The 13,374-nt window shown below is 45.6% G+C and overlaps 1 protein-coding gene across 1 annotated transcript; it reads left to right on the forward strand.

Moving 5' to 3' along the window:
* The first annotated feature begins 423 nt into the window (after positions 1-423).
* Positions 424-2,900, forward strand: LOC147651552 (uncharacterized). Its single transcript, XM_086842870.1, has 3 exons — positions 424-563; positions 731-840; positions 1,223-2,900. The coding sequence occupies exon 3, from the start codon at positions 1,455-1,457 to the stop codon at positions 2,550-2,552; it is 1,098 nt and encodes a 365-aa protein (XP_086698996.1). The 5' UTR covers positions 424-563; positions 731-840; positions 1,223-1,454; the 3' UTR covers positions 2,553-2,900.
* The last annotated feature ends 10,474 nt before the right edge of the window (positions 2,901-13,374 follow it).

Raw genomic sequence — 13,374 nt, forward strand, 5'->3', positions numbered from 1 at the left:
AATGGGGAACTCACAACTTCTCTGGTACCAATAGTATCAGATTTCTTACATATTTGGTTCCTTTGAAGATGAACAAACAGACTTTGAAAGAAGGAGTAGATGTCACCAGGTTTGGCTGCACTTGCTTTGGCAGCATTATTATCTTCTATTCCACTTGCATCACAGAAAGTCTTCCCAAACCTGTATACTTCTGGCTAGCAAAATGGATAAAATGGACAAATTCAAGGTGGCATTACTGAAGGCATAGAAAGGAATACCAAAATTGTATCACTGTTCTTTTGTTTCTTTGAGACTACTGAAACTCAGTAGAACTGGATGAATTACTTGAGTGCAAGCAAATGTTTTCTCTTTCCTGTTAGTCTGTGCTTGTTCTTAATTCCTGAGAGCACTTTGTGTAAGAATGATTTTTGTCTATGTCTTTAGATGTCAAGGTCAAATACGTCTCATTTTTTCAAAGCAGATTTGCCTGACATTAAGACTCAGCTGCAGCATTTGTGGAGTCAAAGACTACCAAACTGCAACCAACAAGGATAATGGGACAAGGAAGATTGGAAAAATCAGGGGTAATGGTCAAACCACATGCTAGTCACATTCAAGCTCTCTTTACTGGCAGTCATTCTCCTGCTGTTTTTCTCCCCATGCCAAATCATGCAGCTTTCCTCTTCCGACCCTAATAGACCACCCACCCTGCTACATAAACAAATTCTACCATGTCTCTCTTGCTTTGCAGAATAATACGCTGAGTTTTCAGTGGCAGACCAGGACAGCAGAGCTGGTCTCACTCTTGGATGGATACCTCTCGCTTTCAAAAGCAACTTCTTTAGTGGTTACGTCCCACAGGTCAGCATCACTTTTTAGGGGGTCAAGGCCAGTGCCCCTCCACCTTGGCTGGCATTCATTTTTACAGTTAAACACCTGCTTAATCATCACCCAATTCTGAATCTTAGACAAAAGACACAACAAGGGAAAAAGCACACTTCAAAGGGTTTTAAGTGTTTCACTTCTAATCACTTTAGAAATGAAACCTTTTGAATTAAACTGAAGCCAAGGAGACACTGAAGTACTCCAGCCCTTCAGGGGTATTTGGTCTCCCTTTTTCCAAATTGTATTCCAATAGCTCATCATCAGATTTTTTTCCTTTGCCACCTGAACCATACGAGTTCTCCTGCGTCTCACTCTACATTATAAAGGGGGAAATTATGGACTTCTTATCTGTTCGCAGAGCCCTTTGGGACACTTGGGACCCCACCCACGCCGTTCCCCTTTGTGACGAGGAGGCTGCGTGTGCCCAGAGCCCATTGTGACACCTGGGGCCACGCCCTGACCAGGCGGGTATAAAAGGGCACGGAGAGCCCGGCGGTGCCCACTCCCAGGAGAGCAGCTCCGGCAGGAGACAGCGGCTCCGGCAGGAGACAGCGGCTCCCGGGAGAAGGCGGAGTGTGAGCAAGTCGGAAATGTCTATGGACATGGAGACGAGCTCATCCACGAAGCCAGAGAACACCTCTCCGAAGAAGGCGATGGGGCAGCACGCAGCTGCCTCGGGGCCTGGGCCGGGCTTGCCATGGGCGAGGGAACTGCTGCACCGTGACTCCTGGGCTGGGCCTGCCGCGCAGGTGGCAGCACCAGAGAGCCGGGCAGCGGCCCCTCATAGCCTCAGGGCCTGCGCCTGGGCTCTGCTGCACTTGCTGTGGTGCGGCTTCCTTGCCATCCTGAGCAAGGTGCTGGCCGTGATCTGGAGATGCGGCCAGCAGCTGGGCCTGGCTCAGGGCACGGGCTCGGGGACGGCGGCAGCAGCCGCCGCAGCAGGGGCAGAGAGCGGGGCAGCTGCCCCGCACGGCCCCAGCTGCGTCCCCGGCCCCTCAGCAACACAGGAAGCTCACGGGCAGTGGGCAGCACCGAGGGTAGTTCTGCCAGAACTGCAGAACGAGGAGGGGGACATCTCAGAGGATGTCCGGTCCAGCACCAGTGGGGTTGAGAGCTACTCGGCATTGCTGCCGCTGCTGATGTCAACATCAGACACCAGCTCTACATGTAGCTCTGACCCCAAACTCCTGGAGCTTTGGACCGGCACAAAAACCGAAGATCGAGCAGCTGTGAAAAGGCAAGATAAGAACATAGAAAAGAGGGATGTCATCGTTATCCACACCATCTGGGTGAATCCCCGCTACCCACAGCTGCTGATGGACCCCGACTTGGTGCTGGAAGATGGGGAAGATGCTGAGCTGCCAAGCACATTTTATGGCCTGGTAGCTCCCAGATTCACCCAGCCAGCAGGTGCTGCCCCGGCCAGAGCTCCAGAAGTTAAGGAGCACCCTGTGCGTGCCACTGGCCAGCCACAAGAGATGGCAAAGCCAGCCGCTTGTGCAGCCCCTGGCGCGCAGGCGGCAGCAGCAGAGAGCCGGGCAGCGGCCCCGCACAGCCTCAGGGCCCGCGGCCGGGCTCTGCTGCACTCGCTGCGGCGCGGCTCCCGGGCCATCCGGAGCAGGGTGGCGGCTGTGATCCGGCGATGCCGGGAACACAGAGCCACAGGCGTCAGGGCCCGGAGGCAGTGAAGCCGGCCATAGAGATAAGGAGAGGGAGGGCAGGGAGAACAAGGGAGGGTTAGAGATAGGGGGGACCAAGGGAGGGGTAACAGGGAACACAAGGGAGTTAAGAGGGTGGGTAGAGAGGGAGGGCAGGGAGAACAAGGGAGGGTTAGGAGATAGGGGGGACCAAGGGAGGGGTAATAGGGAACACAAGGGAGTTAAGTGGGTGGGTAGAGAGGGAGGGGAGAAAACTTTAGCTAGCATAGGTAAATAATAAAGTTCTGTAGGTGAAATTAGTGTTCTGATGGCCTAGAGATTAGTTTGACCAGTCTAGGTAAGATGGTTTTGTTGAAATAAAAGGACTGAATTAATAAATACTGAGTGGTTGCTTTTTTCATTGCGCTATAGTCATCGTCCTGGGGGGAGATCCTGAATGCCAAAGCCTTTGGGTTGCTGGGGCGGTGCAGTGTGTGCTGTGTGGGGCAGAGGAGAAAGGCGCTGCCTGCGCCGGGAGGGATGTGGGGACACCAAGTCCTTGTGACTTGTGGCACAAGGAGTTTGTTTGATGCAGGACCCCGTTCTTCCATCCCAGTTCTCCTCCAAGATAGCTGCCTGCTGTAGAGATCATTCTGGGGGATCTCTGAGGGAAGGAGTGCTTGCCTGGCATTGCAAATGGCAGCTTCTCAGCCAGCAGGGACCACCCACACAACTGGGTATCTGAATTAAATCTTCACTACTTGACACACACAGAACAGCTTCTCTCGGGACAGCTACACGCTCCCTCTCCTGGTGCAACCACATGTTCCACTGCCCAAGCCCCATCCGTGTTTGTGTCACTTTCTCTCCTATTTACACTCCAAACAGCATCAGGTTTTCTCTCACACACATTCAAAACAGCACCAGTTTCTGTGCTCTGGGCATCCCACCCTTGTTCCCATTCATGTTGACGATTCTGGACGATGCCTGTGCACAAAAGATTTGAAAGGCACTTGGGATTGCAAAGCAAATTGGTTTTATTAGTTAATGTATCAAATAACACACACCAACCCCTAGATTCATGAAAAGCTGCTGAGCAGGAGAAGGAGGAGCACGGTGCTCAGGTGGGAGGGGCAGGCCGGGCACCTTCAGACTGTCCCCTGGATGGAAATGGAGTGCATCTTTTCCTTCTCTCTGTTTCCTCCACAGAACCACACCTTCGATCTCCTCCACTGCACTGGAATTTTTCCAGTTACAATGGCATTGCACGCTTGGTCAGAGTGTGCGATGAGGCCACAATGGCTCATGAGAGCCACTCCATGCTGAGCTCAGCTCCAGTGAGTATTGTTCCTCTTTCACAGCTGAAGTTCCCATCCATTGACCCATCCATTGTTTCTCTTAAGGGTCAAATTCCCACCAGTTAGACAAGAGGGTTTTCTTCATCGACTTTTCTTCATTATCTTGTTGAGGTTCACAACAATGAACCAAAGATGGCACAACCTTAGACACAACTTCAGGCCCTGACACAATCATAAAATGAACATTTTTCTCTTTTCTAACACCTTAATTTCAGGACTGGATAACACAGAGCTTTGGAATCATGTCTTCATGTTCTGAAGTATCTCAAATGAGCACATGGTCCCCTAATGATGAGTTATCTAGGACTTGCTTGGTGGTAGCAGTGGGTTTGCATGTCAGAGATTAAATTTCATGACAATCCTTTCATTGGGCCAAAAGGGATGAACAACTTGAATTTTATATCACCAAAGGGATTCCAGAGGAGGCTCTGAGACTCTTCCATTTTTGTAAAAAAAAACCCTAGGTATTGTTGCTAAGAAAAAACCACCTTGTTCTCTGAGGGAATCTACATTAATCTTCCCAAGGAATGGAAGGCAGCCCAAGCCACAAAACAAGGAAGATATTTCTACCTTTGATTTTAAAGTCGCAGTCCTTCAATAACATCTGAGAAGAGCAGCTGCACATCATTAGTGCAGGCAAAAATCTGTCACCTTCCTTAGGTGCTTTAGGCAACTCCAGATCTTGATTTTTCCAGCACCAAGGACAGCCAATTAAACCTGGCAAATACAGGGCAGATTTGCATTTGTATCTGTGCTCCCTGATGGATGTTCTTGGGTTTGGTGGCATTACTTGTGGATCCTGGAAACAGTTTTATCTCGAGCAGGGCCAGAAGGATGTTCTGAGGCCTGAGCTTTTAAAAACACACAAGTCCTGTGCTTGGCAATATCTTGCCCATGTGCAGGGAGCAGTGAGCTCATCCAGGGGAGGCAAACATATCCCTTCTGTCCTATTTCTCTCCACCCTTTCTTTTGATTTTAAATCTGTGGAACTGGAGGGAAAAAATTCCCCCAGGAAGCAGACACAAGCTGCCCCGGTGCTGTGGGTCCTGCCAGCCCTGGCCTGTGCTGATGGAAGGTGGATGATGCTTTTGTGATTCATCTCCTCCTGCAGGAATTTTAATTTTTCACAATCACATGCCTTGATGAGGTTTCTCACCAATTGTATAGATTTTAGAAATCACCAGGTTCCCAAAGCGGGGTATGTTTGGGAGGGAGACGGGGGTTTCCTGGATGATCCAGGCGCTACCTGGAGAATTGAAGCGCTGCCTGGGCAATTCAGGCACTGCCCACAGGATCCAGGCCCTGGCCACAGGATCCAGGCTCTGCCCACAGGATCCAGGCTTTGCCCACAGGATCCAGGCCCTGCCCACAGGATCCAGGCTCTGCCCACAGGATCCAGGCTCTGCCCACAGGATCCCAGCTCTGCCCACAGGATCCAGGCCCTGCCCACAGGATCCAGGCAGTGCCCACAGGATCCCAGCTCTGCCCACAGGATCCAGGCTCTGCCCACAGGATCCAGGCAGTGCCCACAGGATCCAGGCGCTGCCCACAGGATCCAGGCTCTGCCCACAGGATCCAGGCTCTGCCCACAGGATCCAGGCGCTGCCCACAGGATCCAGGCTCTGCCCACAGGATCCAGGCAGTGCCCACAGGATCCAGGCTCAGCCCACAGGATCCAGGCTCTGCCCACAGGATCCAGGCTCTGCCCACAGGATCCAGGCAGTGCCCACAGGATCCTGGCAGTGCCCACAGGATCCAGGCAGTGCCCACAGGATCCAGGCTCTGCCCACAGGACACCGTCCAGCCGCCGCGGCCCTCAGGGCAGGAGGCAGGAACAGAGGGGGCTGCAGAGAGTGCAGCTGGAGGGAGGCCTTGCTTTCACTTGGCTTTGTTTCCAAACACCCAGGGGCTGTGAGCATCCATATTTTTCCTTATAGTCTAATCCCAGGGAGTCCAGCCCGGGAAAACCATTTCAGAACATAAACAACCACATTCTACCAGTGTCCTAGAGGAAGGAGTGAATGGCAACAGGAATTTTCCCACTGTGCTTTGCCTCAAGCACCTGTGACTCTACCTCTGCCCCAATGAATTATGATCTGGTTCTGTAAGCTAACCCACACAGCCAAAGGGAGATGAGGACTTGGGCATTGTCATTACCATCAAAGAAAGATGTGGCAATTCTCAGATGAGAAATCATTTACCTGCAAAAGGTAAATAACATTGTTAGGAGATAGTAAGAATCATCAAAAATGTATGTGGAAAACTTTGTTCTAAGTAAGTATCATGTCAATATTTTAATATGCTGTTTCTTGCACAATATATAAGCTTCATAGCTTATAGGTTCATCTACTAAGGATTTTTAATCTATAAAATCAGGTGTAATGAGGAAACACAAATATATGTGTACAAATTAAAGAGTCAGAGACTGAAAGCATAGTTTAAAATAAAAAATACTTAGATGTTGAAGATGATAATGTCTAACTGAAACCCACGAGCATGTTTCTAGATGTCTTCTCACTACAGGAAGCCACACAGCAATAAAGAATAGCTGCTCCAAGTAAAGAGGCAGAACATGCAATAAAATAATAATAATCAGAACCAATGAAATATTAAATATAAAATTTTAATATTCTTATACTTTCCAGTAAGTTGCAGTACAAGTAAACTAGTTCGGATATCCACTATAGCCCTACAGCAAGAATGTAATCAATTTCAAGGATGTCAGTGAGGTTTACCGTAATTTTAGAAACTCAGACTTAGATAAGCACCATAGAAACATATTTATAAATATTTAATAGATATTTTATTTTGTTTGTAATCTCACAATTTGCATAGTATTAAATTCTGTCCATTGTATTCCTTCATTCTGAAGCAGGGACTGGAGCTCTGGGAGTCTGGTTAATAGTGTTTCCTAATATTGTTCCTCCTTAAGTAAACTGTTAGATTAACTTTTCCTTAGTTGACATATATGAAACAAGATTTTTAATCCACACCTTGTCTATTAAGCTAGAAGCAGCGAATCCCTGAATTCTATTAGCAATTTAGACTTTGGATTCAAGAAGAATCTAGTTCCACGTTTGGTGGCATGTAATAACTTCTGCAGTGTTCCCTTGCCCTCATCTACTTGTTAGTGTCCTCAGATGTCCACTGCCCTAGAAAAGATTATTTTATTAATTTATTTTATTTATTTCTTTTTCCTTCTTAGATTCCCTTACCTGGAACCGATCACACTAAAAGCAGCTGGGTTCTTCCATCTGGCAGTCTGCAGTTGCTTTCTCTGCTTCAGTATGTGCTATAAAGCTGTCCTGTTACAACAGAGGAGATATTTGTAGGTAAGAAGGAAGTGGAATGGAGCCGGAGCATTTCGGATGGAGGTCTCCACAGAAATGAAAGAAAGATCGCAGCCAATAACAAGAAAGTTTCAGAAATGAAGAGGGAAAGGATAAACACTTTTTTATTTCAACCATGATGAAATTCTTGACACATCTGACAGTAAGACTGCAGAACCCCAAATTTTCCCAAGTTCTCCATGATTGCAAGTAGCTGTGTTAATGAATTCCAGTTATTTTTTTTCTAAAATACTTAAAAATTACAGTCTTTCATAAACATTTATAGTGGGTTGGCTCACAAATGTGTTAAATCATTCACTATATATCATGTTTGGGGAAAAGATCCAAAATAGCTCTCCTGATTAAACTTTCTATGAAAATATGTTGCCTTTTCAGAGGGTTTTTCTCTTTCAGCTGAAATACTTTTATAAAGTGAATTCTTCTAAACAAAAAAATTAATTTTGCAATTAGGAATGTGTGTAAGGAGCTGGTAAAAATAGCTTCTCTGCTTTAAACTTCTGTGTCAGTGCAATTAAAGTCATGTGCTGGCATCAGCAATTTCATACGTCAGCATCACATGAATGCATTCTTATTTCTCAGTTAATTCCTGACTTTTGCAACCAGTTATGGCTGCAATACAAAATTTGAAATACACTGACCTAGGGAATCTTGTATTAGAAGCCTACAGTGAGTAAGTGAAGTTTGAGGAAGGTTGGGTGGTGGATTGACCTTGATCTGGCCCTCGCCCAGCTGGTCTCTCACTCCCTCTCCTCAATGGGAGAGAAGAGAAAATAAAATGAAAAATCTCATGGGTCAAGACAAAAGACCATAAAAGCGTTTACTGATGATTGTCATGAGCAAAACTTGGCACTTGTGTTATAGTTATAAATAATAATAATAATATTATATATATATATATATAATAATTATAGTTACTATAAAAACATAGTAATATAATTATAGTGTTGCTTTTCAAGACAGTTTTGTGCTTCTATTTGAAAGGTTGTATATTTTTTTCTTCAGTGGAGCAGTCACCCATAAAATGGTCAACTTGGTAAATACCATGTCTTTTGGACATCAAGCTTGAAAATTTGTCAGCAGAATTAAGTTTTCTGGTTTTCACACTGTTCCTGTTCACTGGCTGGATCCATGAAGAAAGGACAATTAGAGCATGGGTCAGGATCCTGCTTTCATTACTTTTACAGCAAGCTTCCCCATCTTTCTGGATCAATAGTGGTACTGTGAGAACAGCAGAGTTCTTGTGGGACAGAGCTCGTGTGTATGGAAGGAATAATTTCACTACATCCTATGTAAAGGGACACAGTTTGCATTAGCAATTAAAATTTTTCATATGCTTAATTGTTCATGACATATGAAATTCAGGCTATTTAACTAAATAAATGTTTCATATTATATAAAATTAGGGGAAAAATAATCATGAGACAACGGAAAATCTATTTCAGTTGTCACATTGAATTCTTATCAGCAGGTTTCTATAGAAGGGAAAATACTAACCTGTTGTAGTTGATAGCTTGAAATATATCTTTTCCCCTCTTTTAGTTGGGATCTCCCCCCCCCCCCCCCCAGCTTCTCTTTCTCCTGTTTACCTGGTGTCAGGTTACCACGGTTACTGAAGTTTCTCTCCTCAGCCCCACGGCGAGAGGCCGGATAGAGAAAAGAGAAGACCCTGCTGGCATTTCCAGCTGCTTGAAGTTTCTTTAGCCCAGGAAAGCACGGGCTTGGGAGAAGAGAGACCCTTCTTTCCAACACGCAAGTTTGTAACTTTGTTGTTCCTGTCCCAGAATGCCTCTGAGCTATGGAAGCTGAGAGGCCATGCTTACCTTGCCTGCCCTTTCTTTCCCCCCTGTGTTGCCAGGAAACCAAGCCCGCCCCCTCTCCCCCCCTCTGCCCCTCTGTGGAGAATACTCCTACACCTTTGTGGGCATTTGAAGAAGTTGGTGTCTGTTATTTCTTCTCTCGGTGTGTGTGACCTTGATTTGTAGAAAGTTTGGAAGATGTACTAACTGAGAAAAATAATTGGTTCTTTCTCTGATGTTCCCTCCCTCCGAGAAACCCTGTTAAAAGAGACCTCCCAGACCCCAAATCCTTTGTCTCTCGTCCTTTGGATTCCCCTTCACAGAAATAAACTGTGGAATGCAAACCAGAGAGAGAGTCCCCCCCCTGATTTCTTTGCTCGCTCTATAGACTTGAATTCTTGAAGAAAATCAGTGAACCCCACAAACATATGCTGGCTCGAAACTCGAGTGAAGAGAAACCTCATCACTGAGCTAGCCGGGCCACACTCGAGGAGATCGAGTCAATGGGCAGGGACACTTCCAGCAGACCAGGTTGGTCCAAGTCCCAATGTTGACCTTGATGTCTCTGGCCAAGTTTAGTTCTATTAGGGCTTAAGCTTTCCCAAGACAATCCCTGGCTGCTTGGACAATCCCCCTGTATTCCTCCCAGGCTGTCCTTGCTTTCATCCTCTGCAGGCTTCCTGTTTGTGTTTGGCTTTGTCTGGGAGTTCATTTTTCATCCATGCATGCCTCCTTGCATTTCTGCCTGACTTCCTATTTGTTGGGATACATCACTCCTAAACTTGGAAGAGATAACATGTGAAGTTTATGTATTATGATGTATGCCTATATGCATGATATACAGGAAAGAATTAGTAGCATTTCCACTGTTAGTTAAGAGGGAACTTAATAAATGTTTCATTCAGTTACATAACTTGCTTAAATGTCATTACATAATGGGGCTGTAAAAATTGAGGGTTTGCTGAATGGGGGCTTTAGGGTTTTTTTAGCTCCAAACATACTGGGTGCTGATAAATGCACTTGAAGCTACCCTTTCCTTTGCCTTGCACCACTGAGCTTGTATTTCTTCAGAATGATTGCCGTATTTCCATCAGGAACATTCACTCAGGTCATTAATTTTAAAAGTTGAGAGTCATACTTGATAGCACTTTATAAGGCATGATTGGCCTACAGCAAGCTTCTTGGTTTGGGTAAAATAGAATATTCAGTACCTGGTGCAACACTGACAGATGTCACCCAAACAACTTCGCTATCCCTGCCCAGGACAGAAAGAACATCTGAGCCACTGGACCACCAGGAGGTGCCAGGAGGTGCCAGCATCCAGCTTACGTGGTGATAGAACATTTTGATGTTGATCCTGAAATTATAACTGATACAGTCACAGAAACACAGAATATCCTGAAATGGCAGGAGCCCCCACCAGATTCATCCAGTCCAACTCGTGACCCTGCACAGACACCCCAACAATCCTACCCTGTGCATCCCTGGGAGCATTGTTCAAATGCTCCTGAAGCTCTGGCAGCCTTAAGGCTGTGCCCATTCCCTGGGGAGCTTGTTCTGTGCCTGACCACCCTCTGGGGAAAAATCCTTTCCCTCATACCCAGCCTAATCCTCCCCTGACACAGCTCCAGCAGTGCCCTTGGCTCTCCTGTCCCTGGTCAGAAGGAGCAGAGACCAGAGCTGCCCCTCTGCTGCCCCTTGGAAGGATCTGCAGCTGCCGACAAGGTCTGCTCTCAGTCTCCTCTGCTCCAGGATGAACAAACCAAGTGACCTCAGCCACTCCTTCTTCATTTACTGTCAGTTAATTTAGTTGTTAAAAAAAATTATATTACTCTGATCCTGATTCCATTGAAACCATAGTAGTTGAGTCATTTTGTTCATGATAAAACTATTTTTCAATTTCATGTTAGGTACAGGTGAAACTTCAAGTATTCTATGGCAGACAGAATCAAAAAGAAGATTAAACTAGGTGCTAAAATAAAAGACAGATATTCTCAAATAATTGAAGTGCATGAAAAACAGTGAGAACTAAAATGTCACATCTTAGTGATGTTTTGTTGAACTCTTTCCAGTAGCTTCATATCCCACTTGTTCATTATCCAGCTTGGGAGCCCAGCTGAGGCCTCACCAGCACTGAATAGAGGGAAAGGATCTACAAAGACATGCCAGAAGGTCATGTGGCCATCCAGAGGAACCTCGAAAAGCCTGAGAAATGGGCTGACAGGAACATCACCAAGTTCAAGAAGGGGAACCCCCAAGTCCTGTTTCTGGAGAGGAACACTACCAGGCAGGCACCAGAGCATGCTGCAGGCCTCCTAGCTGGGCTGGAAAGCAGATGGTCAGGAAAGGCTTGGCACGTCCTGGAGAGCACCAAGATCAACACAAGCCAAAATATGCACCCTTCTGGCAGAGAAGAGCAAAGGGATCCTGAGTTGTGTTGAGAGTGCAGCCAGCAGGCCAAGGGAGGGGATCCTTCTCCTCTGCTTAGCACTGGGGAGCACCTCTAGTGCTGGCTCCAGTTTGGGGCTCCTCAGCTCAGAAGAATGCAGTGAAGGGCTGTGAAGATGATGATGGAGGGACTGGAGCAACTCTGCCGTGAGGAAAGATGGAGAAAGATGGAACTATTGAGCCTGGAGAAGAGAAGGCTTAGGGTGATCTTATCCATGTCTATAAATACCAGAAGGGAGGGCACAAAGAAGAGGGAGCCAGGCTCTTCTCAGTGGGCCCAGTGACATGACCGGAGTGAGCGGTCACAAACTGAAATACAGGAGATCCCCTCTAATCTCCAGGAAACACTTTTTTATTTTGAGAGTGACCACACACTGGCACAGGTTGCCCAGGGTGGTTGTGAAGTCTTCTTCCTTAAGCTATTGGAAAACTGCTGAGACACAGCCTTCGTTTTCATACTTGTTCACAAACTAAAAGAAAAGAAAATGCAAAGAAGTCCTATTTGCTAACACATTAGAAAACAGTAAAACTCTGGTAATTTTTTTAATATATCTTTTATTTCCATGGATACTTGTTTCAGAAGTATATTGGTTTGGTACATTATTACCAAATTAAATACTATTATTACTCATTCCAGAAAAGAAGGTGCAACTTCAATTACATATTATGTTTTTCTTATAGAGTTTAGCAATATGACAAAGTAGATAATGTACACTTCTTTGCTTAAAACTTCAGTAACTGAAATTTTCATGAATAAGAAAGCTTACAAAGTTCTATTATAATACATTCTATCAATGCCTTTTACTGAGAAAATTTAATTAAAGTCAGTAAACTCATAGAAAGAATAAATTGAAATCCGTCTGTTCTGTGCAATTAGCAAAGTCCTTTCCAAAAAAACCAAAACCCAAGCACCCACAAACCACCAGTACAAAAGGTGTTTGTAGTGACAGCTGACAAATGATTGTGAACAGCATTCTACCTGGGCCAAATCAAGTGTCTTGTAAAGCATCAGGATTATCTAATTCCTTACAGAAGTGGCTATGTCATGATAACATTTTATGAGGTATTTAATGGACATTTATAAAGCTGGGAAAGAAGGACAAAGAGTAAAAACTCACAAAAGTAAATAGTTTAAATCTCCTCTTATTTTATATCTACTTCCTGGCCTGGGAAAATTTTTCTTTCCAAACCTGCATGATGCACAGTACATAGCAAAACTCTTTGGAGCATTAAAAATTTGTCACACTTATAAAGCAGAAGTAGCATGTGCCCACAGCCAAGACTGACATTGAATAGTGACAAACTGGTCTCCATGTCCAGACCTGTTGATCATGATGAATAAAGGCTGCTGGTGTAGAGGTTACAGATTGACCTGGATGGACAGATGAAGGGGTAAGCACAGGGGCACCTACTGGGACTGTGTAGAACTGTAGTTAGAGAGAGCCTCTGTGCCTGCTGTCCTCCAGAAGAGAAAAACACTCCCACCCAACTTGGCATCATCTGTGAATTACTGAGGGTGCACTCAATCCCCTTGTGAGATCACTGATAAAGATATTAAACAGGACTGGGCCCAAGACTGAGCCTTGGGGATCAGCTGGATGAACTCCACTTCCCACCACTCTGGGCCCTGCCATCACCCAGTTTATCACCAGCAAACAATGCACCTATCCAAGCCATGAGCAGACAGTTTCTTCAGGAGAATGATGTGTGACGCAGTGCAAACAGGATCAGGGAGCTGCCTAGGAAGAGTCTCAGGTGAATCCAGGAGAATACAGTACAGGACTGCTCAGCTTTCAAATCAATCTTGCTTAAAGAATTCTACAAAACTGTAACAAAACAAACACAGACACAAAAACCCCAAACAAATAATGAAAAAAACCCAAACAAACAGGCAGAAATTAAAAAAACCTAAAAAATCAGG

The sequence above is a fragment of the Cyanistes caeruleus genome, chromosome 9, assembly GCF_971803275.1.
Source record: "Cyanistes caeruleus chromosome 9, bCyaCae1.hap1.1, whole genome shotgun sequence".
NCBI lineage: Eukaryota > Metazoa > Chordata > Aves > Passeriformes > Paridae > Cyanistes > Cyanistes caeruleus.

Excerpts from the sequence above, each read along its gene's own strand:
- LOC147651552 (XM_086842870.1), top strand. The coding sequence starts at position 1,455 with ATGTCTATGGACATGGAGACGAGCTCATCCACGAAGCCAGAGAACACC.